The 27,162-nt window shown below is 41.3% G+C and overlaps 1 protein-coding gene across 6 annotated transcripts; it reads left to right on the forward strand.

Moving 5' to 3' along the window:
* Positions 1 to 822: 822 nt before the first annotated feature.
* On the forward strand, positions 823 to 26,531 carry LOC132656407 (ankyrin repeat domain-containing protein 7-like). 6 transcript variants are annotated; one of them, XM_060390715.1, is made up of 11 exons: positions 829 to 998; positions 1,088 to 1,270; positions 7,749 to 7,824; positions 12,311 to 12,425; positions 12,728 to 16,239; positions 18,622 to 18,736; positions 19,441 to 19,614; positions 20,854 to 20,960; positions 22,145 to 22,206; positions 24,665 to 24,698; positions 25,329 to 26,531. In XM_060390715.1, the coding sequence occupies exons 5-11, from the start codon at positions 15,980 to 15,982 to the stop codon at positions 25,432 to 25,434; spliced, it is 858 nt and encodes a 285-aa protein (XP_060246698.1). In that variant the 5' UTR covers positions 829 to 998; positions 1,088 to 1,270; positions 7,749 to 7,824; positions 12,311 to 12,425; positions 12,728 to 15,979; the 3' UTR covers positions 25,435 to 26,531. The 6 variants fall into 6 exon arrangements, with proteins under 6 accessions (XP_060246697.1, XP_060246698.1, XP_060246701.1 ...); XM_060390718.1 differs by having other exon boundaries at positions 829 to 1,270; positions 12,732 to 16,239; XM_060390713.1 differs by lacking the exon at positions 7,749 to 7,824.
* Positions 26,532 to 27,162: the final 631 nt, after the last annotated feature.

The raw sequence follows: 27,162 nt of genomic DNA on the forward strand, positions 1-27,162 counted from the left end.
CTCCTTGAACACTTCTCTCTGGCTGAAGGCGAGGGGCAATCTAGCCAGCCCACAGAGGAAGAGGATTCTGGCAGTCCTGGTGGGACCTGATAGGCTAGGGTCAGACAATAGGAGAGGAAGGCTTCCCCTAACAATGGACTAGGGAAGAGGGTTTTGGGGAGGAAGAGAAAGGAAGGGTGAGACCGGGAGGAGATGAGGGAGGAAGGTAAAACCAGGGTACATAGTGAATAAATTATAAATAACGATAATGATAATGATAATGATAATGATAATAATAGAAAAAGAAAACCTAGGTAGGAATAAATCTGACCAAGCCTGTCAAAAAAGCCTTATTAATAAAAAAGTTAAGATGTCAAAGGAAAAAAATTAGGACATTATTAAAAGGTGCAAAGATATTTCATAGTCATGGACTGGAAGATTTGAACCTTATGATAAATGGTTATTTTACCAGAAGTATTCTGGTAGAGAGTCAATGAAATTTTCGTTGAAATTTCAAAGGCATTCTTCACAGAAGTTGGAGAAGGCATTTTAATATTCATGTAGGGCCACAAAAGACACTGGATAGCTTGAATATTCCCAAGTGAAAAGAACAATGCTGGAATTGTCAGCATATATGATTCTAAGTTATGTTATAGATCCATAGTAAAAGCAGCATGGTACTGGCAGAGAGGCAAATGCAGAAATCACTGGAATAGAATGGAGGACCTGATTATAAGGACATGCAACTAAAGCCACCAACCAAGATACCAAAAATACACAGTGGTGAAACAGTGGCTCAAAGGTTAAGGGCATAAACTACCAGCTGTGAATTGGATTTGAGACCTGTTCGATAGGCCAGACTTCATTCTTGTTAATGAATACCAGGCCAAAAGATGGTTTGGGAAGGCACAGGCCCTAGGGAGGAAGCTAATGGTGTAGTCGCAAGACTACTAAATGGACATGTTCTCAAACTGCTTTCTGAATATTTATGGTTACTCACAAGGAACTGAACTTTACAAGTTAGTCGAGATTACCATGGAGGGTGGTTTTCCTTCAGAGCTTCTACATGGCGGCTCTTTCACAAGAACAACCTGTGTTTTAACTTCAGGTTTCCTAGAGCACACACGATCCATCTTTGGTGATTCTTTTTCGATGGGACTGTCACCTTGAGTATTCTTTTGTTCCATCAATGTATCTCCACTACTGTCCTCAGGAGCAAGTTCTGGATGCGCAGATTCTCCATCAAGTGTCTTCATTGCTGAGTCTGGAGGTTCGTTCTATAGAGGAGAACGTGAGTAATTAGTTTTCTTAATTTCAACACCAAACATTGTGCTGTTTTTATTTAGGAGTACTTCTTTCAAAATGATTTAATCCTTCGGAGTCAGAGAGTATGAACATAGCGAAAAGAAACAAATTATTATTTGACAGTTAAATATCTGTATATTATTATGTTTAGCTATTCACACAGGCTCTCATTGAGAAGTCAGAATAAATTCTATTAGCCTGGAATAGAAGCGAAATACAAGCCAACAAACACAACTTAGCTTGATCGGGAAAAACAAACCTAGGTAAACCTAGGTATACATTAAGTTTGCAAAAAATGAAGTATGTAGTTTTGAACATGGCAAATCAATTCTTCTATTAAAAGATATTTTACCATTCTATCTGAAATGCTGACTTAAGATGCTTAAGATAAGTAAACTCCAAGGTAGCAGTAGCCCTATGAGCTTGGCAGGAGTCCATCAGAACATGAAACTACAGATTTAAGGCTCCAGGAAGGAACTCCTTTTTCTTAGCTCTAACCATCTGGCTATCAGTGTCACAGTGCTCACAACATCAACCACTGAGGTAGTATCTCAAAGTTTAGCACATCTTCATCTTATTGGGAAAGTATACACTTGAATGCAGAAAGGGTAGCCAGGCAAAAAATAAAAATAAAAATGGCCTTCAATCTAAAGGTGTGTCTGAAATAAAATTTACCTTGACATTACCATAGAATACAATAGTTGATGTTTCTCAAATGTTTCTATATTATAGGTTGTTTTTTACATAAAATAAAAAATCTTAAATTTTTTATTGTAAATTTGAGATAAATGTCCAATTTGGTATTAGAGGCGAAAAAGAAACAAAAATATGACTTTGATATTCATTTACACTTTTCAGACATCTTTAAAACGACGTGTCTGGTTAGGTGTAAGCGGGCACATGTGCCTAGGCAAGGCTGAGCTGCTGCCTTCTCAGATCCTAGAGTTCCAGGCAGTTGTGAGTCACCTGACCCAAGTGCTGAGAACACTTGGTCCTGTACAAGAGCAGTGTGTGCTCTGACCTTCTGCTCCACTGTTGCAGCCCCTTATTAAAGTCTTCAAATAACTGAGGTGCACTCTCGAATTCCTTTTTCGGTCATCTGGTATTGAGGTCAACATTCCAGCCAACAGACAGGTTGCTCTCTGTTTTATCGAAGATGTCATTGGCTTAGATGGTGTTTCTGTTTTCTTTTCTTGTTAAAGGTCCTTGCGACTATCTCCGTGTTAAGTTCCCCCTGACCAAAAGTTACTGAATTTGATGACATATTGTCTTAGTTTAAATTTTATTGCTGTGACAAGACACCATGACCATTGCAAGCTTTGTAAACATTTAATTGGGGCTGGCTTAGAGGTTCTGAGGTGTTTGGTCCTTTTTTTGTCATGCCAGGAAGCATGGCAGCACTCAGGCATGCTGAGTGCTGGAGCGGTAGCTGAGAGTTCTAAGTCCAGACCAGCAGGCAGCAGGAAGGTAAACAACAAGGAGGACTCTAGAGAACATGCTCAATTCTCATTCTGAAGGTAAAACAGGATAGACCAGGAGTGGTGGAAGAGAGGCAACAGGATGGGAGCCTACCACAGATGTCCTCTGAAAGAGTCTTTCTAGCATGGGATCAAAGCAGATCCAGAGACTTACAGCAAAACTTTGGACAGATTGTAGGGAATCTTAGGGAAGAAGGGAGAAGATAGAAAAACCTGGAGGGAACAGGATCCCCAAAAGGATACCAACAGAGACAAAAAATCTGCACTCCTGGGATCCTGCAGAGACCTATGCCTCAACCCAGGATCATGCATGGAGAGGACCTAAACCTACTTTCTGAATTTATTAGTTTTAATTTTATTTTTATTAATTGCAGTTTATTCACTTTGTATCCCAGCTGTAGCCCCTTCCCCAATCCCCTCTCAATCCTACCCTCCCTCCCTCTTCTTCTTCCATGCCCCTTCCCCAGTCCAATGATAGGGGAGGTCCTCCTCCCCTTACATCTGACCCTAGTCTATTAGGTCTCATCAGGATTAGCTTCTTTGTCTTCCTCTGTGGACTGATAAGGCTGCTCCCCCCTCAAGTGGAGGTGATCAAAGAGCCAGCCCATGAGTTCATGTCAGAAATGGTCCCTGTTCCTATTATTGTGGAACCCTCTTGGTCACTGAGCTGCCATGGGCTACATCTGTGCAGGGATTCTAGGTTATCTCCATGCATGGTCCTTGTTTGGAGTATCAGTCTCACAAAGATCCCTGTGTCTAGATTTTTTTTTATTTCTGTTGCTCTCCTTGTGGAGCTCCTGTCCCCTCCAGGTCTTTCTATCTCTCCCTTATTTGTTAAGATTCCCTGCACTCTTCCCAAAGTTTGGCTATGAATCTCAGCATATGTTTTGATACCCTGCTGGGTGGAATCTTTCAGAGGCCCTCTGTGATAGGCTCCTGTCCTGTTCCCCGTTTTCTCCCTCTTCTGATGTCCAACATGTTTGCCTTTCTGAATAAAGATTGAACATCTTACCTAGGGTTCCCCTTCTTGATTAGCTTCTTTAGGTGTACAGATTTTAGTATGATTGTCTTATATTATATATGTAATATCTGTTTATAAATTTGTATATACCATGTGTGTCTTTCTGCTCCTGGGATAACTCACTCAGGATGATATTTTCCAGTTCCCACCATTTCCCTGCATATTTCATGATTTCCTTGTTTTTAAAAGCTGAGTAGTATTCCATTGTGTAAACATACCACAATTTCTGTATCCATTCCTCAACTGAGGGACAGCTGGGTTGTTTCCAGCTTCTGGCTATTATAAATACAGCTGCTATGAACATTGTTGAGCAATTGTCTCTGTTGTATACTTGAGCATCTTTTGGATATATGCCTAGGAGTGGTATACTGGATCTATTCCTAATTGTCTGAGAAAGAGCCAGATGATTTCCAGAGTGGTTGTACAAGTTTACATTCCCACCAGCAGTGGAGGAGGGTTCCCCTTTCTCCACAACCTCTCCAGCATGTGTTGTCACTTGTGTTTTTGATCTTAGCCATTCTGATGGATGTAAGGTGAAGTCTCAGAGTCGTTTTGATTTGCATTTCCCTGATGACTAAGGACACTGAGTATTTCTTTAAGTGTTTTTCCACCATTTGAAGTTCCTCTATTGAGAATTCTCTGTTTGGCTCTGTACCCCATTTTTTTTAATTGGATTATTTGATTTGTTGCTGTTTAACTTAAATTGTTTATATATATATTCTGGATATTAGCCCTCTATCAGATAGAGGGTTGGTGAAGATTCTTTCCCAATCTGTAGGCTGTCGTTTTGTTCTGATGACAGTATCCTTTGCTTTACAGAAGCTTTTCAGTTTCACGAGGTCCCATTTATTGATTGTTGCTCTTAGAGCCTGTGCTGGTGGTGTTGTGTTCAGGAAGTTGTCTCCTGTGCCAATGAGTTCAAGGCTCTTCCCCACTTTTTCTTCTAACAGGTTTAGTGTGTCCATTTTTATATTGAGGTCTTTGATCCACTTGGATTTTAGTTTTGTGCAAGATGATAAATACAGATATATTTGCATTTTTATACATGAAGACATCCAGTTAGACCAGCACTATTTGTTGAAGATGCTGTCTTTTTCCCATTGAATGGTTTTGGCATCTTTGTCAAAAATCAGGTGTCCATAAGTGTGTGGGTTTATTTCAGGGTCTTCTATTTGATTCCATTGAACCACCTTTCGGTTTCTTTTTTTTTTTTTACTTTTATTAATTACACTTTATTCAATTTGCATCCCCCTATAAACCCTCCCTCCTCCCCTCCTAATTCCACCTTCTCTCCCCCTTATTCACGCATGCCCCTCCCCAGGTCCACAATAGAGGAGGTCCTCCTCCCCTTCCTTCTGATCTTAGTCTATCAGATCTCACCAGGAATGGCTACACTGTCATCTTCTGTCCCTGGTAAGGCTGCTCCCCCTCAGGGAGAGGTGATCAAAGAGCAGGCCAATCAGTTTATGTCAGAGGCAGTCTCTCTTCCCATTACTATGGAACCCACTTGGACACTGAACTGTTTGGTTTCTATGCCAGTACCATGTACTTTTTATTACTGTTGTTCTATAGTGCATCTTAAGATCAGGGATGTAGATACCTCAAGAAGATCTTTTATTATAGAGGGTTGTTTTAGTGATTCAGGGTTTCTTGGTGTTCCATATGAAGTTGAGAATTTTTCTTTCAAGGTCTGTAAAGAATTGTGTTGGTAAATGGAAGGGAATTGCATTGAATCTGTAGATTGTTTTTGGTAAGATGGCCATTTTTACTATGTTAATCCTGCCAAAGCAGGAGTATGGGAGATCTTTCCATCTTTTGATATATTCTTCAATTTCTTTCTTCAGAGACTTGAAGTATTTTTAAAAACAGGTCTTTGACTTGCTTGGTTAGAGTCACACCAAGGTACTTTATGTCTTTGTTGCTATTGTGAAGGTTGTTGTTTCCCTAATTTCTTTCTCTGCCCATTTGTCTTTTGTATACAGGAGGGCTGCTGATTTTTTTTTTAGTTGATTTTGTATCCAGCCACTTGACTGAAGGTGTTTATAAGCTGTAGGAGTTCCCTGGTAGAATTTTTGGGGTCATTCATGTATACTGTCATATCATCTGCAAATAGTGATACTTTAGTGTCTTCCTTTCCTAACTGAATCCCCTTGATCTCTTTTAATTGTCTTATTGCTTTAGCAAGGACTTCAAGTACTATGTTAAGGAGGTATGGAAAGAGTGGGCAGCCTTGCCTTGTCCCTGATTTCAGTGGGATTCCTTTAAATTTCTCGCCATTTAGTTTGATGTTGACTATAGGCTTGCTGTATATTGCCTTTACTATGTTTAGGTAAGTCCCTTGTATCCCTGATCTCTCCAGGACTTTAAACATAAATAAATATTGGATTTTATCAAATGCTTTTTCAGCATCTAAGGAGATTATCATGTGGTCTTTTTCTTTCAGTTTGTTTATGTGGTGGATTATATTGATGTATTTCTGTGTACTGAACCACCCCTGCATACCTGGGATGAAGCCTACTTCGTCATAGTGGATGATTTCTTTGATGTGTTCTTGGATTCCATTTGCGGGTATTTCATTGAATATTTTTGCATCAATGTTCGTAAGAGAGATTGGCCTGAAATTCTCTTTATTTGTTGTGATTAGTGAGGTTTAGGTATCAAGGTGACTGTGGCTTCATAGAATGAGTTTAGTAATGGTCTTTCTGTTTCTATTTTGTGGAATCATTTGAAGAGTATTGATGTTAGCTCTTCTCTGAAGGTCTGGTAGAATTCTGTGCTGAAACCATCCAGCCCTGGGCTTTTTTTTAGAAGGGAGATGTTTGATGACAGCTTCTATTTCCTTAGGGGATATATGACTGTTTAATTGATTTACCTGTTTACCTGTTTTTGATTCAGCTTTGGCAAGTGGAATCATCACGAAAATTGTACATTTCATTTAGATTTTCAAATTTTGTGGCATATAGGCTTCTGTAGGAAGACCTATTAATTGTTTGGATTTCCTCAGTGTCTGTTGTTATGTCCCCCTTTTCATTTCTGATTCTGTGGATTTGGATGGTGTCTCTCTGCCTTTTAGTTAGCTTGGCTAAGGGTTTGTCTATTTTGTTGATTTTCTCAAAGAACCAGCTCTTGGTTTCATTGATTCTTTGAATTCTTTTGTTTCTAATTTATTGATTTCAGCCCTGAGTTTGATTATTTCCAGCCATCTACTCTTCTTGGGTATGTCTGCTTCTTTTCATTTCAGGGCTTTCAGGTGAGCCTCTAAGTTGCTTGTATTATGTTTCAAATTTCTTCTTGAAGGCACGTAGTGCTATGAATTTTCCTCTTAGCACTGCCTTCATTGTGTCCCATAATTTTGGCTATGTTGTGCTTTCATTATCAATGAATTCAAGGAAGTCTTTCATTTCTTTATTTGTCCCCTGACCCAGCTGTCATTGAGTAGTGAATAGTTCAGTTTCCATGTGTGTAGGCTTTTTGCTATTTCTGTTGTTGAGGTGCAGCTTTAGTCCATGGTGATGAGATAGAATACAAAGGATTATTTCAATCTTCTTGTATCTTTTGAGGCTTGCTTTGTGACCAACTATATGGTCTATTTTGGAGAAGTTTCCATGAGGTGCTGAGAAGAAGTTAAATTCTTTTGTGTTTGGGTGAAAAGTTCTGTAGATTTCTCTTAGGTCCATTTGATTCATGACCTTTGTGAGAGTCATTGTTTCATTGTTTAATTTCTGTTTTTTGACCTGTCCTTTGTTGAAAGTGTTGGGGTGTTGAAGTCTCCCACTATTAATGTGTGGGCATCTATGTATGGCTTCAGTTTTATTAATGTTTCTTTTACAAATAAGGGTGCTCTTTTATTTGGTGCATAGATGTTCAGAATTGTGGTGTCTTCTTGGTGGAATTTTCCTTTAATGAGTATGAAGTGTCCTTACCATCTCTTTTGATTAATTTTGCCTGAAAATCTATTTTATTAGGTATTAGAATGGCTCCTCCTGCTTGCTTCCTGGGTCCATTTGCTTGGAAAACCATCTTCCAGCCCTTTACTCTCAGGTAATGTCTATCTTTGTGACTTAGGTGTGTTTCTTGTATGCAACAGATTGTTGGGTCTTGTTTACATTTCCATTGGGTTAGTCTGTGTCTTTTAGTTGGAGAGTTGAGTCCATTGATGTTGAGAGAGATTAATGACCAGTGGCTGTTAGATGCTTTGATTTTGCTGTTGGTTATGGTAGTATGTTTGTGTGCTTGTCTGCTTTTAGTTTTGCTGTAGTGGGGTTATTTATTTGCTTGTTTTCCTGAATATAATTAACTTTCCTGAGTTTTATTTTTCCTTCTAGTATCTTCTGTAATGCTGGATTTGAGGGTAGGTATTGTTGAAACCTGTTTTTGTCGTTGAATATCTTCTTTTCTCCATCTATAATGACTGAGAGTTTTGCTGGGTATAGTAGCCTGGGCTGACTGTGTTTTCTTAGGGTCTATATCTCATCTGTCCAGGCCCTTCTGGCTTTCATAGTCTTTGTTGAGAAGTCAGGTGTGATTCTGATGGGTTTGCCATTACATGTTACTTGGCCTTTTGGTTTTAATATTTTTTCTTTGTTCTGTATACTTACTGTTTTAATTATTATGTGGCAGGAGGATTGTCTTTTCTGGTCTAATTTATTAGGTGTTCTATATGTTTCTTGTATTCTTATATACCTCTCTTTTAAGTTGGGGAACTTTTCTTCTATTATTTTGTTGAAAACATTTTCTGGGACTTGGAGATGGGAATCTTCTTTTTCCTCTATTACTATTATTCTTAGGTTTTGTCTTTTCACTTTGTCTTGGATTTCTTCAACTGTCTGTGTCAAGGATTTTTTAACTTTCACATTTTCTTTGACAGATACATCAATTTCTTCCATTGTATCCTACACACCTGAGTTCTATCTCTTGTAGTCTATTGGTTATGCTTATTTCTGTAGTTCCTGTTTTATTCCCTACGTTCTTCTCTCCATGATTTCCTCCTTTTGTGGTTTCTTTAATTTTTCCAATTCTATCTTCAGATCTTGAGCCGTTTTGTTGATTTACTTCACCTGTCTGACTGTATTTTCCTGTTTTTCCTTCAATTCCTTCAGGTGTTTGTTTGAACATTCCTCTGTTTCTTTTATTTCTTTCAGTGATTTAATTATTTCCTCTTTGAAGGCCACAAACTGTTTGGCTGCATCTTCCCAAACAGATGGCCTTAATCTGTTTGTCTTTATCTTCTTCCATTTCTTTACAGATCACCATAATCTGATTGACTTTATCTTCCTCTATTTCTTTACACATTTTACTTGTTTCCTCTATTAACCTCTTCATAAGCATAGATGTAAGGTCATCTTCTTGAATTTCATTTATGCTGGGGTGTCCAGGGCTCCTTTCCCCTGGATAACTCTGTTCTGAAGACACCAAATTGCTCTGTCTTTTGTTGGTTGAGGTTTTAGGCTGGCCTCTACCCATTGGGCTATCTTAGGTGTTGGCTGATAGGTTCTGGTGCTTCCTGGAATCCTGGGGTTGGGAGAATCCCCTTGGCAGGAAGATGATTTTTCCTGAAGGAGGCCTCCTCAGCTTTTTGGGTATGGTCACTGAATAGCCAGTGTTTCTCAGGAATTGCCACAGCTCACCTCAGTTGTATAAACCTGAGTGGTAACTGTGGTCTTTGTCAGTCAGGGGGGCTTCTCCTCTCACCCGGAAAAGTTGTGGAGACAGTTTCCTTGCTGCTGGGTTTCTTGCTCTGAATTTAGTGAGCTGCTGCTGTTGTTCTTACACTGTTTTCTAGGCACAGCACTCTTGAAAAACTGGGAGCCCTGCCGTTTGGTCAGGTTAGTTAGGGATAACTGGTTGCCCCTTGGAAAAGTATCTGGGGGCTGATCTTAGGGGTCCCAGGCTTCTGTAGGTCTGAGGTTGGAGCTCTCTTCCCAGTACCCAAGCAGCAATCAGTGGCAGGTGGTCACAGCTCTCATGCGCGAAGCAGGAGGCTAGAGCCTGGAGCCTGTGGGGACCCAGAAACTTTTCTAGAGCTGGATGTCCCTAGGTTGGACCTGATGTTTCCTTCTACTGCCCTCCTGACAGAGAGACCCAGTCTGTGGTGTTTGGGGGTCCACAGTTCCATCTGTGTGGTGTGTAGAGAACATAGGTGCAGGCGAGTGGCGGCTTCAAGCTATCGACTGAGCGCCTGCGGAACCTGGGAACTTTTCCCAAGAACTTTTCTGTGTGGGTGTGTGAGGAGAGGTCGGCCGAAACTGGTATTAAAAGTGCATTTATGGGCATTGATGGCGGTTTGGAGAGAAGAAGACAGAGGAAAAGATGATTAGAGAGTTTTGCTTATGCACATAAAGCCAGATTTGAAGCTGTGCATGTAGAAGGCAAAGTATAGAGCATTTGTCCTGCAAATCCCAGAGACCAAGAGGCCTGGGACAGCTGTGTTCTTAGAACATCAGACAACTTGGCCTTTCATTCAAGTAACTATAAGACATTATATTTCCATGAGCAAAACCCATCCTGGGAGATACAGTTACTGCAGCCCACGCAAACTCACACTGAATGCCTTTGTGTATCAGCCTTCCTCATATCAACTGATCTCCCAGAGCAGAAGAGCCTCAGTGATCTTCCCTGAGATCCAGCTGACAAGAGATAACACCTGACCTCTACAGTGCTTCAGCTGAACCCCTCCTTGCCACATGGAGGGTGTTCAGAAAGGGAACTGGCAGATGAGAATTTGCCTAGTTGCTTCTCTAAGGGTAGGCTTGAGATGCCCCATCTGTGGATGTCAAGTCTCCCATCTCTCCAGAGGGAGAGGCTGTCTCAGTGGTGAGTTTGTTTCTCTTTCTCCTTCAAATTCTTTCAGATCACATGCTTCAGGTGAATCCAGTGAAAGGCTCCTCAAGTTTTTGCATAGATGCACACAATGCAGCTTGTCTTCATAGCCCTCATGTCTTGCCTCAGAATCCAGTACAAATTTTGCAACATTCACCAACACTCAGGTGGTGTGGAAATGTCCAGGTTATCTTCCTGGTCACTCTGGAGCATGACTGTTACTTGAAAAGACAGACAGGGCCAGAAAATGGTCACCAGATTAAGCAAGCCATCTTTCCTTATATCAGTCAAGACATCCAGAGCTGGCAGGAATCATCCAGGCTCTGTCCCTGTCCACTGCCTCTTAAAGCCCTTCAGAATATGAGCTAACTATGTGTGATATCTCTGCTGGACCACTTGCTTACCAAAGAAAACTCATGTACTCCAAATAACTTCTGATTTCTCTGTCTTGAACAGATTCCAAGTGACTACTCTTTAGTAAAACCAACTTACACTTTCCATTTTCTTAAAACTTCCTTTCTTTACACAGTGCACAGTTTAGGTAATTTTTTTTTAAATCATTGGAAGATGGGCTAAAGCAGCCATCATGGCTTTGCTTTAACATTATTGAGTGATGTTCCCTAGATCTGCAATGGTTTATGTGGTCTGCACTTCTATTTTCTAAAAAGTTCTCAGAGATGTACAATGACATCTCTTACAGACATCCTAACACAATGCTAGCACATCTTTTTAAACTATTTTATTTGGGGTTACATAAGCCTCTATCTCCCTTCCAACTCCCCAACCCTATCTAAGAGAGAAAGAAGGTTAGAAGGAAAAGGGATACTTCTCTTTAGACTTAGTTCTGGCTGGTTAGGGTCATAGGGTTCTTTGGGAAAATACCAATCTCAGCTATCAGGATATCCAGCTGTCCAGCAGAACCAGCAGGCTTCCTTCCCCATCTGTCTCCTTGAAACCCCCCCACCTCCCTCTCTCTCTCTCTGTCCTGGAAGCATCCTTTCCTCTCTTGGAGTGTCCTTCTCCTCTCTGTGGGCTCTGTTGTATATACCCTCTCAGAGGCCTCAGAATTTAACTGAAGCTGGCAAAGACGACACCCCTCTCTGGAGTGCATGAAGCAATTATCAGCTGTGGGTAAACTAACACAGTCACATATCTTACACTTGGGATTAAAATTAAAACCTGCTTGCATAACTAAGTTTTAAAAGAAACCAAAACTTCCACTGCATACAATTATCTGCAGTCTTTCTCTGCCTATAAGAGTCCTGATGGCTCTATGAATATTTACAATTAAGTCTGTGCCAATTCTTCATGCTTGATGTTTGTTGCCCTCTCCTCTGACTCAATTTAGAGCACACATACAAGAATAAAATTGTCTTAAAGAATAATTTAAGATGAAAGTGTGCTTAAAAAAACAAATTAACACATTGTTTAAAATAAAAAAAAATTGATACCACGCTGTTACATAAACATCAGCCTCTTTCCACATAAATAGGAACCATAAATATCTGGAAGGCTCCATGTGCACAATGTGTGTGTGCTAATTCCTCAGGTGGTTAAGTGAATGTCCTGCTCCCGGAAATGGCGACATCTGCTGAGTGTGCAGATCGATAAATATCCTGGCACTTGTCATTCAAAGTACAAAAGGTGCAACTTTTGGACATCTTATTCAATACGTTATAAAATGTTCACTGTGTCATTGCTGTTGCAGAGGTCCGTGGTTCCACAGAGCAGCGCACAACCCTCGGCAGCTCCAGTTCCAGGAGACCTTATGCCTTCTTCTGGCCTCTTTGGGAGCTGTAAACATGTGCTGCACAGACATACATGTAGGTAAAGTATACATACATGTAACATAAAAGTGAAGTTTTAAAGCATCTTGAGTATGATATATTTGACGGCACTCTCACCAATTCTTCACCTATGAGTTCATGGTTATGCCTTCTCTGGAAACTTTCTAGTTATGGTGTTTGCTGTTTGAGACAGGATCCTTGTACATAGTCCTGGCTGTCTTGAAGCTCACTATCCAAACGTCTCTGCCTTCCCAGTTCTGGGAAGAAAACTGTGCTCCACCATGGCCAAGCTTTTCAGATCACTATTCCCTGTTTCTGTTTGTTTCTGTTTTGTTTAGACAGAGTCCCACTATGAAGACCTGGAACTTGATATGTAGGCCCAGCTGGCTTTGAATACACAGAGATCTGCTTGCCTGTGCTCCCATGTGTTGGAATAAAAGACATGCACCACAATCCATGACAGAACTTGCTAAATATTTGTAATAGATGGAGGAGAAGCTATACTCATAGACATGAATTTCAGCCCTATGGTAATAACCTAATTAATCGTTTTATTTTTAGACAGGCTGCAAGGTAGGTTCCGGTCCACAATTCAGATCTCAGAGCCCAGTAAAACATGCCTCATTGGATGAACATCCAAGGAGTCCTGCACATTAACCTAAGTTTCCATTTGCTTTTCTCTCTCTCCAGCTGGGAGAGAAGTATATTCTATACTCTTCTGCTCTGACTGGGTTCCACGCTGTTGCGCAGCCTGTGCAGAATGCTGAGGAAATGATGGTCAGGAGGATGCCATGTTTCCCCCAGACGCACTTTTGTGTGAATTCAGTGAGCAAAGCTGTTGCTGGAAACCCGCAGTGCCTGTAATTCAGGAACTGTCGAGCCTCAACACATTCATTTATAAAGGAAGTGAATCCAAAAGCAAAGTGAGGAGCAAAAGCCCAAGCTTGGACACTGCACTCAGTATGATGGTGAAAAGGGAAGCCCCATGGCCTTCCACGTCATTAGCAAAAATATAAACTGGCCTTTACTAGACATCTAGAAGTTGATTAAAGGCCAGAGCATGCCAGAGTATGCATCCAAAGCTCCTGCCACCATGGAAAGTGCTCGATGATTAGAGGGAATGTCCTGAGCCAACAAACTCTGAACGTTCCAGTCTCTTGTGTGTGGAGAAAAGGGTAAACAATGTGGGGCTGTCTGAGGATGAGGTTCTGTCTCTAATAACCACCGAGTAGAGACTACAGCTTTCTTTAGAAGATCAGTGGAGGTCCAGCCAGACTTCACAAAGTGGGGTTAGGAGATGTGCCAGCACCAAAGGCATTGCTCTAAGTCAGGCTGGGCGCTCACTTTACAGGCTGCAGAGAAGCACTTAGGAAAAACTCTAGTGAGGAAGTACACACACAAGCCAGAGCAGGCATGAGGGGCACCTGTCCCACCCCCTACTTCATCACAGTCTACCCTAGCACCCTGAAGACTTACAAAATGACAGAACCCCAAGAAGTCCTCCTACTTCTCCTGGCAGCCCATGGAGATGAAAAGGCAGACCATAACCAGCCTGGAAGGCAAAGATCCAGATTCTACTCTACTCTCCCCTAAGTGTGCCTCTTGTGCCCTCCCTGAACCCTAGGTTCCAGGAGGGCTAGTTGGACTGTGTCTTTCAGATGTTGTGATCCCAACCCAGGAAAGAGGAATGTGAATCTGACTTGGAAATAGGATCTTGTAGAGGTCAGAAGTTGAGGCCATAATGGAGTTTATTGACCCTCCTTGTGGACAAACAGGCTAAGGAAGCCTCTGCCTGTGTAAGGATATTCCAAAGACCCAAGTAGGAATACCAGGGAACTCAGGGCTTTTGAGTTCAGGAGTAACGCCAACAAACACTTCCCATTTTTATTAAGCAGCTTGTGATGGCTAGTCTTGGTTGTCCATTTGACTACATTTGGAATTTCCTAAAACACAAATATTGGGCACACCTGTGAGGGATTTTGTTGTTGTTGTTAATTGAATAACGTGAAGCAGGAACACCCTATTCTAACCTGGATCTTTGAGGTGGGAAGATAAACCTTTAAATTAGACCTTTAGAGATGTGAAGACTTGACTTTAATCTGGGTCATATCATCTGTGTTGTCAATAAAACAACCAGCCCCAATGCTGTGCAAAAGAGAGGATAGGGTGAAACATCCTGGTCGGGGAGGAAGAGCAGAGTCAGCTGGATAAGACTAGGAGCCACGTGGTGGGATGAACCGGAACTAAGTATGACTAAAAGCAAGTATAATGGGTGAAATCTGAATGGTAGGGAGCTATGTAGGTTTGGAGGTTTAGGATGGAATAACTCTTCCCCAGCATTGTGCTTTAGGTTAATTAAATAAATCCCAGTCTGTGTGTTGATTTGGGTATACAGCTGGTTTAGGACTAACTGCTGCTTAACCAAAAGATCTATCAATAGTAAATATTAATGCCCACAACACCTCATCCTTATAACTCACAACCTGTGTCAATGCTCACAGGAAAACCCTTCCCCTCACTTCCCTGTCTTCCTGACTGCAGCTAAGAGCTTCAGAGTCCAGGAGCTGTGGTTAGGAAACTCTGAGACAACAGCTACATTTTCCTCTCTTCCGTTTTGCGTCACCACTGCTGAGAATCTGGCAGACTGTTTTGAACCTGTTCTTCAGAAACTTGTTTGGCAGTGTTTGGGGATATGAGATCAAGGCAGAAATACCAATTGCGTGTCTCTATAATGTCTAATTTTAGATACCATTCTAAATATTATCCCCAAAGAAAGAAAACATCAGGGTGGAATTTTAGGACAGAAGTGTAACAGCCTTCTCATACTGTCTGAGCCTGCAGGATTTTCAAAAGCAAGCACACAGTCAAAACTTGAGGAACATAATTTTTTAATTAAGCACTAGAAAAGACTAGGAATAACAAAAACAGGTTTTTGTAATCTTTGTCTTTCTAGGAATCCAAGCAAATCAAATTTTAAAAAGGGACCTGACACAAACACTTTAATTTTAGGGGACAGGAATGAATTGAGAGAGTGACTGATGGGCAGCAACTATAAAATGCTGAAAGATGCAAAGAAAAGAATGTAAGCGTTCTGAGTAACATGCCAGCATCCAGCAGGCAAAGGCCCTTCACAGGGTGCGACCACAGGGTCTCAGGACATGCAATGACTTGGCCTTCTGAGCTGGTGGGCACAGGGGAGCTGTAAGGATCTGAAGGTCATCACCTCCCCTCAGTGCTTGGCCATTGGAGGCCAGACAGGTAGGCCTGCTCCAGAGCCACAGCCGACAGGGCTTTGCAGGTAAACTGCGCCAGGTAGGCTGGGTTCCTGTCACTGGAGTCAGAGGCAGGCACGTGCAGCATGCCGTTTCTGAGCGCATGCTCTCCTTGTTGCTAGGCTACAGAGAGAAATTCTGTTCAAACTGAACCGCAGACCTACCCTGGCAGGACGCTCCAGTGGCTGTGGCTTGGTGGCAGTATTTGTCTCTGTTTCTAAGTTTTAGTGTGAGGTTTGGGAGGAAGAGGGTGGCAGAAGGGGAGGGCAGGGAGAGCAAGGAGGGCGGCAAGGGCCTGGGTGGTCCTGGGCCTTGATCATGCAGGAGGGCACCAATCATGACAGCAAGACTCAGACACCAAGTGCCTCGGTGTGGCGACAGTTCTGTGCCCGTCTGCGGTCCTTCTGCCTGGGCTATGGGTGCCTTGGTTACCAAGAGCGCGAATGTTCTGACTCCTTCGTCCCATATGTACCTGTTGGGCCGTTCCAAAGGGCAGCCAGTGTGGGTGATTGGTCTGCAGTGGAGAACTTCATCACCTGGCATGGATGCGAAGTGGATAAAGAGGACAGGAGGAACAGGTAACAGGGCCTGGGAGGGGAGAAGAGCAGGGGAGGCGGGACTGTTAGGGACGTCAGGGCCAATCAGGGAGAAGCACCACTTTCCAAGGTTTCTTCCTAAGAGGGGGGAGAGGGTAGGGTTTGGTTCTGCTTTCTCTGAGCCTGCTGTGTTTTCTGCTAGAGATTGATGTCCTTATTCCTTTCACCTTATTAAAAAATCTGTGTGTGCGTGTGAGCACGCGCGTATACGCTTACATGCACAATGTGTGAGCGTGGCACCATACATGCACAGGTAAGCGCGTGCCTGGAGGTCAGTGGGCAGCTCTGCCTGGCAGTTCTGTTCTGCCATGTTTGGGGCTTGACTGGTCAGACTCAGGACGTCAGACCTACGTGTGTGTCCTTGCCGAGCCGCCCTGTGGTTCCTGGACCTCCGTTCCTCAGACAGGCTCTTTCCCTCACCCACGTACCCGCTGTACTTGATCTACTGTGTTGGAGCTCACTGATTCTCCTGGACTTGCAGGCAAGCAAGCGCTGGAGTATCGTGTCTCCACAGTCCCCAAACTAGTTTTTCAAGGTGGTGGGAGTTCTGAACTCAGATGCTCAGGATTACAGGGCAAGCACTTTACCAACTGAGTCGTTACCTCAGCCCCTCCTCTGTTCTTAATTCATACTAGGTTATCAAGGGCACCAAGGACCTTTTCTGACTGTTCATCCAGTACATCAATCTATTTATTTTACTTAGACAGTTATTATAGAGCATACACATTCTACTATCTCTTAAGATCCTTCCATTCTTAAATCTTGATATTTCCCTGCCTAGCCAACAAGTTCAGAATGTTAAAACTTGCCTTGATTTCAACGCAAACTTTTCTTTCCCCTTCTACAAAACAACAAAACAAAAACCCTGTTCTGAAGATAGAAGACTATAAATGTGTAGGCACATAATTATTCTTTAGTAAAATATTACATGCTATAAAGTTTATCATATAATTTAAAACCATGTCACATTTTATTCAATGTATGATGACCTCATAAGTAAGTGTTATATTAATATTAAAAATATTATGTGTCTTTACATTCTATAAATTTAAATATTGAATAAAATAGGAAATACTCCTTGGAATCCTTAGGGTTTTTTTTTTTTTTTCGTTGAAAGCTTCTTGAAAACCAAAGCAAGAGAGCTATGATGCCATGGGTTATCTCTTTATAGAAAGGTATGTCCAATTGTCCATGGATGTAAGGCAGACAGAGATGGTCTGCTTTACTATCAACTGGAATCTGGAGTATCCAGTACACTGTGTCTATAACCTGAGGAAAGGTTAAGTTGCTGTTGGCAGCAAACATGGAAAGGTTCCTTCTGGGCATTAAGAAATTAAAAAAAAAATCAATGTATCATTGGCTGGGAGTTTAGAATTTTGTTTTTATCATTGCTAATCAAAACCTCCATACCTATAGTAGTATTAAGAGGTTAAAATTTACATAGAGACATAATTTGCCATGAACCTGTGTATTGTGTCACATATCCTTTAAGGTAGAGTACAATGGACTGCATGGTAACCTTTCATTTGTGAAGTAACAAGATTTAAAATATTACAAATTAGAGTTGTAAAATATCATGAATTACAAGTGGCATGCCAATGCCAGAGATGCCAAACTGTATAATGAATAAGATAGCCGCAGTGTTATTGGCTTGCAAACCTACCGGCCAGGTTAACGAGTTAGGAGGATTACCAAATTCAAGTCCAGGTTGGGCAATGTAATTTTTAAAAATAGTAAACTTGTTTGAATGACCATTACATCTGTACAATAGGTAGAATTCTGTGCTTTGTCTTCTTTGAGATGTTGTGTGTGATAGCAGTAGGCAGGGTAAATATCATTATGCACCAAATGCTGAGCTGTCAGGTGCTTGAAGCACTTGTACAGGCTTTGTGCAGACTTGAGCTGAAGCACCACAGTAGCACCATGTAAGATGGCTACTGTTCCATCGGGATCATATGGATGGAAGAATCTGAGTTACGGAGATAATAGAAAGCCCAACAAGTAACTAGTAGGTAACAGACTAGAGAAGAATTGAAATCTAAGCTGTTTGTAAGCCACTGCGTGTTCTCGGGCAGGCTGCTCTGAGCAGCGATAAAGCTGTGATAGATCACTTGCCCTGAGTTGGGCAGCTGGGCACGATATCTTGTACCAAAACTGAACACTTGAGTAGAGACATAAATGATTAAGCAAATTCTAGGTGAAACTCTTACTTCAGAAGGAAATAAATTCCATGCTGCCTAGCCTTTACAGCTGAAGGTACTCTGTCATGGTAAGGAAATAAATTCCATGCTGCCTAGCCTTTACAGCTGAATGTACTTTGTCATGGTATTCCATAATTTCCTAAAATGTCCTTTTAATTTGTAGGACTCCACTGCACTATGCATCTGTTTTTAACCAGCCAGGTATGATACGGCTGTTAATCAAAAAAAGCTGCAATGTTAATGTCCAGGATGATGAAGGCTGCACCCCCTTGATTAAGGTAGTAATTGGACAGCAGTTTCAGTTTGAAATGGATTAGTACTTGGGCTAGTTTGCTTTCTGTTGCTGTGAGAAAACAATGACCAAAATCAATTCAAGGAAGCAAATGTTTATTTGGCTTACATTCCCACATAACGGTCCATCATTGAGGGAAACCAGAGCAGGAACTTAAGTCAGTAGGTTGGAGGCAGGAACTGAAACAGACACCACAGGGGAGAGCTGCTTTTTCGTGGCTTTTTCCGCAGCTTGTTTGGCTTGTTTTCTTGTACAACTCAGGACCACTGCCCAGTAATCTGTTCCCGCCCACATCAATCACAGTCAAGAAACAGCGCTACAGACTTGTGCACAGACCAATATTGATAGAAGCAATTCCACAAGTGGGGCTCCCTCTCTTCAGGTGTCTGGAACCTATGTCTAGTTTGCAAAAAAACCCTCTTCTCCCATGCCCAACAGCAACCACCTAGCACACACCTAGGTATTGGGGCACACTTCTGGATTTCTCACACCTGGAAAATCAAGATAAGAGGATTTTGAATTTAGGCAAGTCTGGGGTACTTAATAGGACCCTGTCTCAAAAAGAGAGGGGTAATGTATATGACCGAAGCATTTTGTCTCATCTGAGGGTAACCATTCAGTGCAGTCATGGAGATATTTATCTTGACTTCCTTGAACTGAAAGGGCTCTTTCTCTGTATAACACCCACAGGCTGTAGAGATGAACAACGTGAAATGTGTTTCAGTGTTGCTGAAGCATGGTGCTAATCCACACATTAAAGATTTAAATGGAAATACAGCCTTGCACTATGCTGCATATAATGGAAACAAAGCAATTGTCTCCCAACTGCTTAACTACAATGCAGATATTAACGCCAAAACAAAGGTAAAGGTCATTCAACTTTATTCCCAACATGCTTTTAGCATCGCCACGAGGATCCATTCCCCAAATGCCAAAGCTCAAGCATTCTCACTCATTCTGTTAAGAATAAAACTTTTTTTTCTCTTCAAATGTTTTTCATATTTATGGTGGTTAGTCAAAAAGAATACAACACAGCACTTTTTTTTTTCTCCAAATTGGGCTTCATTTTAACACTCAAAAAAAAAAAGGTAGTTTTGGGTCCACAAATATCACATAAACACAAACAATAAAAATAAATAAAAAGTTTAAAATAACTGTTAAAAAAAATTAAACAGAAATCTGTTGCAGTTGAGGTTATAGGGGTGGTTTGTCTCTCAGAGACGAGGCAGAAATAGAAAAATGAGAGAGATAAGGTTAAAGGCATGAAGGCAAATCTGGAATTTTACTCATTAAAAAAATATCAAGATTTTTTCCATTGAAATATTTTTATTTTTCTGTATTTTCAGGGGGAGTAATGGCTTCTAAATTGAAAAGATTCTCCCTCTCCCTTCCCCCACCCACACAAAAGGTTATCAGCAAGCAATTAATAGATTAGTAGAGAGATCTGGGAAATAGCAGACTTCAAAACTGAACACAAATAAAAGGCAGAAAACTACACAGGAAAATAAAAAAAGAACCATGAAACAGGAGAAAACTGCAAGCCACATTGCAAAGTAAAACAAATTAAACCAAATCGGTCAGTATTCTTTGTATTCCCCTACGGAGTAAAAGCATTCAGTATCTTCTTATTTGTATATATCGTTATAAGAAGATTTTTTTTTAACTCTTTCATTAATGTGTACATAAGAAATGTTCAGTTTGGGAGATAATTCTTAATCTAGGAAAGAAATATTTTTAAACCACAAATTAGGAAACTGCTTCAGAGACTTCCCTTGAACTCATTCATTGAACAGAGGTCTACAAACCTTTATTATTTTTTGGGTTTGGGCAATGGAGGCAAAACTGCATGGAGTTAAGATGCTGTGAACCAGTCAGTGTTTGCTGAGAGTTCTGTAGAGGAGTGCTGTTCACAGGAGGCGAGGGACAGGAGAAAGCTGTGTCAAAGAGAAGGAGGCCCCTGTGTGTGGGAAAATGCAGCAGGGTGAAGGAAAATCTATCCTTGGTGACTCTTTATAGGACATATTTATGTGCACAGAATCCATGATGAATTTTCAGTTGAGAAACACGTTGTATTGTAAAATGTATTCTTTTTTTCTTTTGTAGGAAGGCTTCACACCATTTTCCCTTGCTGTATCTGAAAATAAAGAGAAGATGGCACAGTTTTTAAAAGCGAGGGGTGCAAATGAACACGGAGTCAGTGAGTCTGATAGGTACAATTTCTTCTCTTTTACACTCTTAATTCTGTTCTTGAGGGTGACAGTGGCTTAAGTCAGCCATACTAAACTGGTAGGAGGAAGCCTTAAACTTGGAGGTACATAGTGAGAAGCATCCATGAAGCGTTAGCTAGCAAAAGGACAGTTCAGACCCCAATAAGAAAACAGTAGGACCAACACTCAGCTCCTCTATTAACATTGACTGAGTTTGTTATTAGTAACCTGATTTTGCTGGTGGTTTTATGTTATGTCAACTTCACATTAATGCTGTTTACTTTGAAAAGTATGTACTTAGTTTTTTATTGACAATAATTATCACTTTTAGTATTTCTATTCTATTTCTTATATATTGTCCTTTAAAATACTATATTCAACATTAATAGGTTTAGAGAATGGTTCTATCTCTATGATCACTCAGTACTTACAGTGGCTTTTGAGTAGTCAAACCATTAGGTTATCCATGATGGCAATTAAGTGTTATCACCTCACGGTATTTTTCAGTTCCTGCCTTTTCTGAATTGTTTGATGCTGTGTTAGTCAGCTGGGCACCCAAACTCCTGAAACATCTAGTATGGTTAGGGACAGTTATCCATGGGGAATACCGACTAAGACTCAAGTTCCCTGACTCTGCTGGGGACCTCATCAGCATTGGCCTTTGGAAATGATTCTGTAGTGCAGATTTACGTAATGGGGTGATACCCAACATGGAAGCAAGGAGAGCTGTTGCCTCAGAGTCCACCAACTATAAAGCCCAGGAACCTGGAGCTTAGCCATAGCCAGGAAAGAATGGAAATGGAGGAACTGTGTTCCCCTTCCATGAGTTCTGGAACAGGATGTGACTCCACACCTCACAGCAACATTTGGTGATGTTTTGACACTTACTAGCAAATAGGTAAGTAACAAAAATATTGCCACCTTCATGGTGCTATAAATACAGTCACTTGTGAGAGTGCTGGCAGAGGGATGCGTGAAGGCAAGGGTTAACTTCCTATTCCACCAAGCACATGTCTTGGAAGCAAACAGCGAACTCATAATGAAGCATCAAAGCATAGACTTAGTTATTTATAAATAAATATCTAATGTATGCTATATTAGGAATGTTTTTATTAGCAAACATAAAAACATTTGCAAATGATTTTCATATGAATGTTAAAATAATTCTCTTTCTAACTGCATCATAGTGAAATGTCACTCTGGGAAGAGTCAAAGTCAATGCTTAACATGACTACACAGATCAGCACAGGTAAGACATTCCATACTGCTTTAAGTCAGGGTTCTCAGCCTGTGGGTCACGGCCTTTTTCGGAGTCAGACGATCTTTTCAAGGGATGACCTAAAGACCATCCTGCACATCAGAAATCTAGATTATGATTCATTAGAGTAGCAAAATTACAAGGATGATCTAGCAGCAAAAATGTTTTGCAGTTGGGGGTCAACATGATGGGAGGAACTGTACTTCGTAGAGTTCACAGCATCAGGGCGGTTGAGAACAGCAGAACACTGCTCTCAGTGGTCTATGGCAGATAAATAAAACACAAAAGAGTAAAAAGTGTAAGACCCCTACAGGGAAGTAAGGAGACCAAGTGTAAATGCAGAGATGATTCCTAAGAAAGGTCAAACATCAAAGCATACTGTCTGAGACATACGTGTTTAATTACTTTGGAGTTCTGGTATATGAAAAATCTTTTAATACAAAAGAAAGTCTGAAGATAATACATTGTGTATATCCTCTGTAGGTGCATTACAGCAAATTGGACTTGTTATGCAATCTTCACTCTTTCAGTTTTTACAATGAATGAATTGTATTTTTATCTATGTATTATTGCATCATCTAACATCACTAAAATGTGGTTACATCATAAAATAATATACAGTATTGGATCATTTTTATTAATATCTTGCCCAATATGTAGCTAAGCCATTATCTTTCTCCAATTTCTATTTAGTTTCTTCTTCTTATTATTATTTATAATTTATTCAGTTTGTATCCCAGTTGAAACCCCTTCCTCATGTCTTCCTGGCCTCACCCTCTCTCCCTCTTCTCCCCCTATCCCTCTTCCCTAGTCCACTGATAGGGGAGATCCTCTTCCCCTGCTGTCTGACCCTGGCCTATCAGGCCCCATCAGGACTGCCTGGATCCTCTTCCTCTGTGGGCTGGCTAGGTCGCCCTGTAAGACCTGGGGTCTCACAGCTCAGGAGTTCAAGATCGCGCCCTTTCCAGAAACTCCCCCAGACCAAGACTCGTTGCAAAAGCAAGAGGTTTAATTTAACCATTGGGCAATGGGGTCACCCCTGCCGGTCAGCAAAGAGTGGCACTGGGAGACAAAGGCCTTAGGTTTTTAAAAGAAAAATTGCAGGAAATTTGAAGTTCCAGTTTTGGCAATTTAGGATTGGAAGAGGAAGTTATAAAGTAAGATAATTGGTTAGTCTTGGGTGTTCAAGCTTGGCCAGTCCTGCCAAGTGTGAATGCAGCTGCAATTGAAGGTGGGGGTGGTTAGCTCATCCTTGAAGATTGGGGCTGCAGGCTCTTGGCTGGAGGTCAGGAGCTACTCAGAAGAAGAATTGGGGCCGTCTGGGTTGGTTGCTAAGAAACATTATCTCAAAGACAAGGGTCTGGTCGTTCTTTTTGCTGAGTGAAGGTCATTGCTTGCTCGCATTTTTTATATTTGTCCTCACAGATAGGGTCACATTCCTTCACTCTCTGGAAAGGTACTAAGAGGCTTTAGCTTAACCTGGACCTAAAACTCAAAAGTATAGGCTTTAGAAGACATACAGCTTACAAAGTTAGTTTAACTCTTTCAGCCCCACCAGGGAGAAACATACTAAAATCTGAAGTCATAAAGAAGCTAAACAATGAGGAGCACCCTAGGAAAGATGCTTCATCATTATTCAGAAGGGCAACAATATAGACACTGGAAGCCGGAGAAGAGAGGGAACAGGACAGGAGCTACCGCAGAGGGCCTCTGAGAGAATCTACCCAGCAGGGCATCGAAACAGAGGCTGAGCCTAATAGTCAAACTTTGGGCAGAGTGCAGGGACTCTTATGGAAGAAGAGGGAGACAGACAGGCCCGGAGGGGACAGGAGCTCCACAAGACCAACACAGCTAAAAAGTCTGGGCCCAGGGGGCCCTGTAGAGACTGATGCGCCAACAAGAACCATGCATGGAGAGGACCTAGACCCCCTGTTGGGATGTAGACCATTGGTAGCTCAGTCTTCAGGGGGGAAAACAGGGGCTATCTCTGACATGGACTCAGTGACTGGCTCTTTGATCACCTTCCTCTGGGCAGGGGTGGGGGGTTGCTTTAGCCTTGCCAGGTCACAGAAAAAGAGGATCCAGACAGCCCTGAGGAGACCTGATAGCTTAGGATTGGATAGTAGGGGAGGAGGACCTCCCCTATAAGTGGACTAGGGGAGGGGCATAGGGGAAGAAGAGGGAAGGAAGGTGGATTAGGAAGACATGAGAGAGGGGGCTACAACTGGGATACAAAGTGAGTAAATTGTATTAATAATAAATCAATTAAAAATATACTATAGAATATTCTCCATACTATTAAATGGTCTGTAAGCAATGTCTAACAAATGTTAGTTTTGCCATTTTAATGTTTAATATTAATAATTTAAGAATTATTTTAAAATTTAAAATTATTAACAATTTAATAATTGTCTAAAGTTATTATAAAATACATTTTCCCCTTTTTTAGAATTGGATGCCAGTACTGAAAACACATCATCTCGGTAAGATTTTATAGGTTTTCAAAAACATGAAGTTATTGGGGAATGCAAAGATAATGCTAATATTTTGAAATACATATTAAATTATATGCTTGTTTGTCATGCCTTAAATCATCAGATCAGGATTGCAGAGTATGAAATCCACTCCTTAGGGTACTGAATGCAGAGAGCTTCACTAATTGGCCATGATCCTATAATTAACTTTGGCTTCCCAGTGCATCTTTTGCCCAGATTGACTATGACCTGTGTGCTCTCCTATCAAGATGCAGATCTATTTCCTATCAGTTCAGAAAGCTAGATTAAGTTGTATCATTTGTCTCGAAAAGAAACCCAGATTAAATGACTTGATAGCTTGTCTGAACATTTTTGACAAGTGCAGCTGTAACCAATGCCTTGTTTTTATCATCACAGGTTTTAAGGCAGATCAGACTCAGCTCTGGCCAGATCTTCATAGAATTAAGCAAAAATGAGGCAAATCCTATAAAGGAGTTTCTAGGACAACTGAAGCATAGTTGTTAGCATCTAGTTAAAGGATTTTTTAAAGTTGATTTCTCTACTTACTACGATTCTCTGGGATTTTATTTTAATCTCCCTTCCTAACTTGCTATTTTTTTTTTTGATGTTTTTATACAGGGTTTCTATTTGTAGACCTGGCTGTCTTGGAACTCACTCTGGAAATCAGGATGACTCCAAACTCAAAGAGATCCACCTGCCTCTTCTTCCCAAGTGCTGGGATTAAAGCGGTGCAGGACAACTGCTGGGCCCTAGCTTGCTCTTTCGTTTTATAACTGTACTACTCTTTAAATTTTTACCTTTTCTTTAATGACGTTTTCCATTTCTGAAAGCTGAGTGTCCATTTTCTCCTGAAGAAAGATAAAATCCTACAATTCCAGGATTTTAAAGACTATTAGACATATAAACCTGAGGTTCTAACATTAAAGTAACAAATGCATCTACAGTAAAAGGCAGAAGTGAACAGTGATACTTTGATTTCTTCTTTTCTGAACTGAATCCCTTGATCTCCTTTAATTGTCCTATTGCTCTAGCAAGGACTTCAAGTACTATGTTAAAGAGATATGAGAGAGTGGGCAGCCTTGCCTTGTCCCTGATTTCAGCATGCAAATGGTGGGATCTAGAAAATATCATCCTGAGTGAGTTATCCCAGAAGCAGAAAGACACACATGGCATATACTCACTTATAAGTGGATATTAGACATATAATATAGGATAATCATACTAAAACCTAAGGAAGCTAATCAAGAAGGACAACTCTGGGTTAGATGCTTAGTCTTCATCCAGAAAGGCAAATGGGACAGACATCAGAAGAGGGAGTAAATAGAGAACAGGATAGGAGCCTATCACAAAGGGCCCCTGAAAGACTCTTCCCAGCAGGGTATCAATACATATGCTGAGACTCATAGCTGAACTTTGGGCAGAGTGCAGGGAATCTTATGAAATAAGGGGGAGATAGAAAGACTTGGAGGGTACAGGAGCTTCACAAGGAGAGCAACAGAACCAAAAAATCTGAGCACAGGGGTCTTTTATGAGACTGATACCTCAAACAAGGACCATGCATGGAAATAACCTAGATAGAACCCCTGCACAGATGTAGCCCATGACAGCTCAGTGTTCAAGAGGGTTCCCCAGTAATAGGAACAGGGACCATCTCTAGCATGAACTTATGGGATGGCTCTTTGATCACCTCAACCTGAGAGGGGAGAAGCCTTACCAATCCACAGAGGAAGACAATGCAGCCAGCCCTTATGAGACCTGATAAACTAGGGTCAGATGGAAGGGGAGGAGGACCTCCCCTATCATTGGACTGCGGGAGGGGCATAGGAGAAGAGGAAGTGATGGTGGGATTTGGAGGGGATGGGGAACAGGGCTGGCTACAGCTGGGATACAAAGTGAATAAACTGTAATTAATAAAAATAAAATATATTTTTTCTTTTTTTAATTTAATTTTATTTTATTAATTACACTTTATTCACTTTGTATCCCCCCATAAACCCCTCCCTCCTCCCCTCCCTGTCCCATCTTCCCTCCCCCTTCTTCACGCATGCCCCTCCCCAAGTCCACTGATAAGGGAGGTCCTCCTCTCTTTCCTTCTGATCTTAGTCTATCAGATCACATCAGGAGTGGCTGCATTGTCATCTTCTGTGGCCTGGTAAGGCTGCTCCCCCCTCGGGTGATCAAAGAGCAGGCCAATCATATTATGTCAGAGGCAGTCCCTCTTGCCATTACTATGTAACCCACTTGGACACTAAACTTCCATGGGCTACATCTGTGCAGGGGTTCTAGGTTATCTCCATGCCTGGTACTTTGTTGGAGTATGAATCTCTGGGAAGATCCCTGTGTTCAAATTTTATGGTTCTGTTGCTCTCCTTGTGGGGTTCCTGTTCTCTCCAGATCTTACTATTTCCCACTTCTTTCATAAGATTCCATGCACTCTGCCCAACAGTTGACC

The sequence above is a fragment of the Meriones unguiculatus genome, chromosome 9 (genome assembly GCF_030254825.1).
Source record: "Meriones unguiculatus strain TT.TT164.6M chromosome 9, Bangor_MerUng_6.1, whole genome shotgun sequence".
Lineage (NCBI taxonomy): Eukaryota > Metazoa > Chordata > Mammalia > Rodentia > Muridae > Meriones > Meriones unguiculatus.

Excerpts from the sequence above, each read along its gene's own strand:
- LOC132656407 (XM_060390714.1), top strand. The coding sequence starts at position 15,980 with ATGCAGGAGGGCACCAATCATGACAGCAAGACTCAGACACCAAGTGCC. Across the intron at positions 16,240-18,621 it reads AAAGAGGACAGGAGGAACAG|GACTCCACTGCACTATGCAT; the intron begins GTAACAGGGCCT and ends TTTAATTTGTAG. Across the intron at positions 20,961-22,144 it reads GGAGTCAGTGAGTCTGATAG|TGAAATGTCACTCTGGGAAG; the intron begins GTACAATTTCTT and ends ACTGCATCATAG.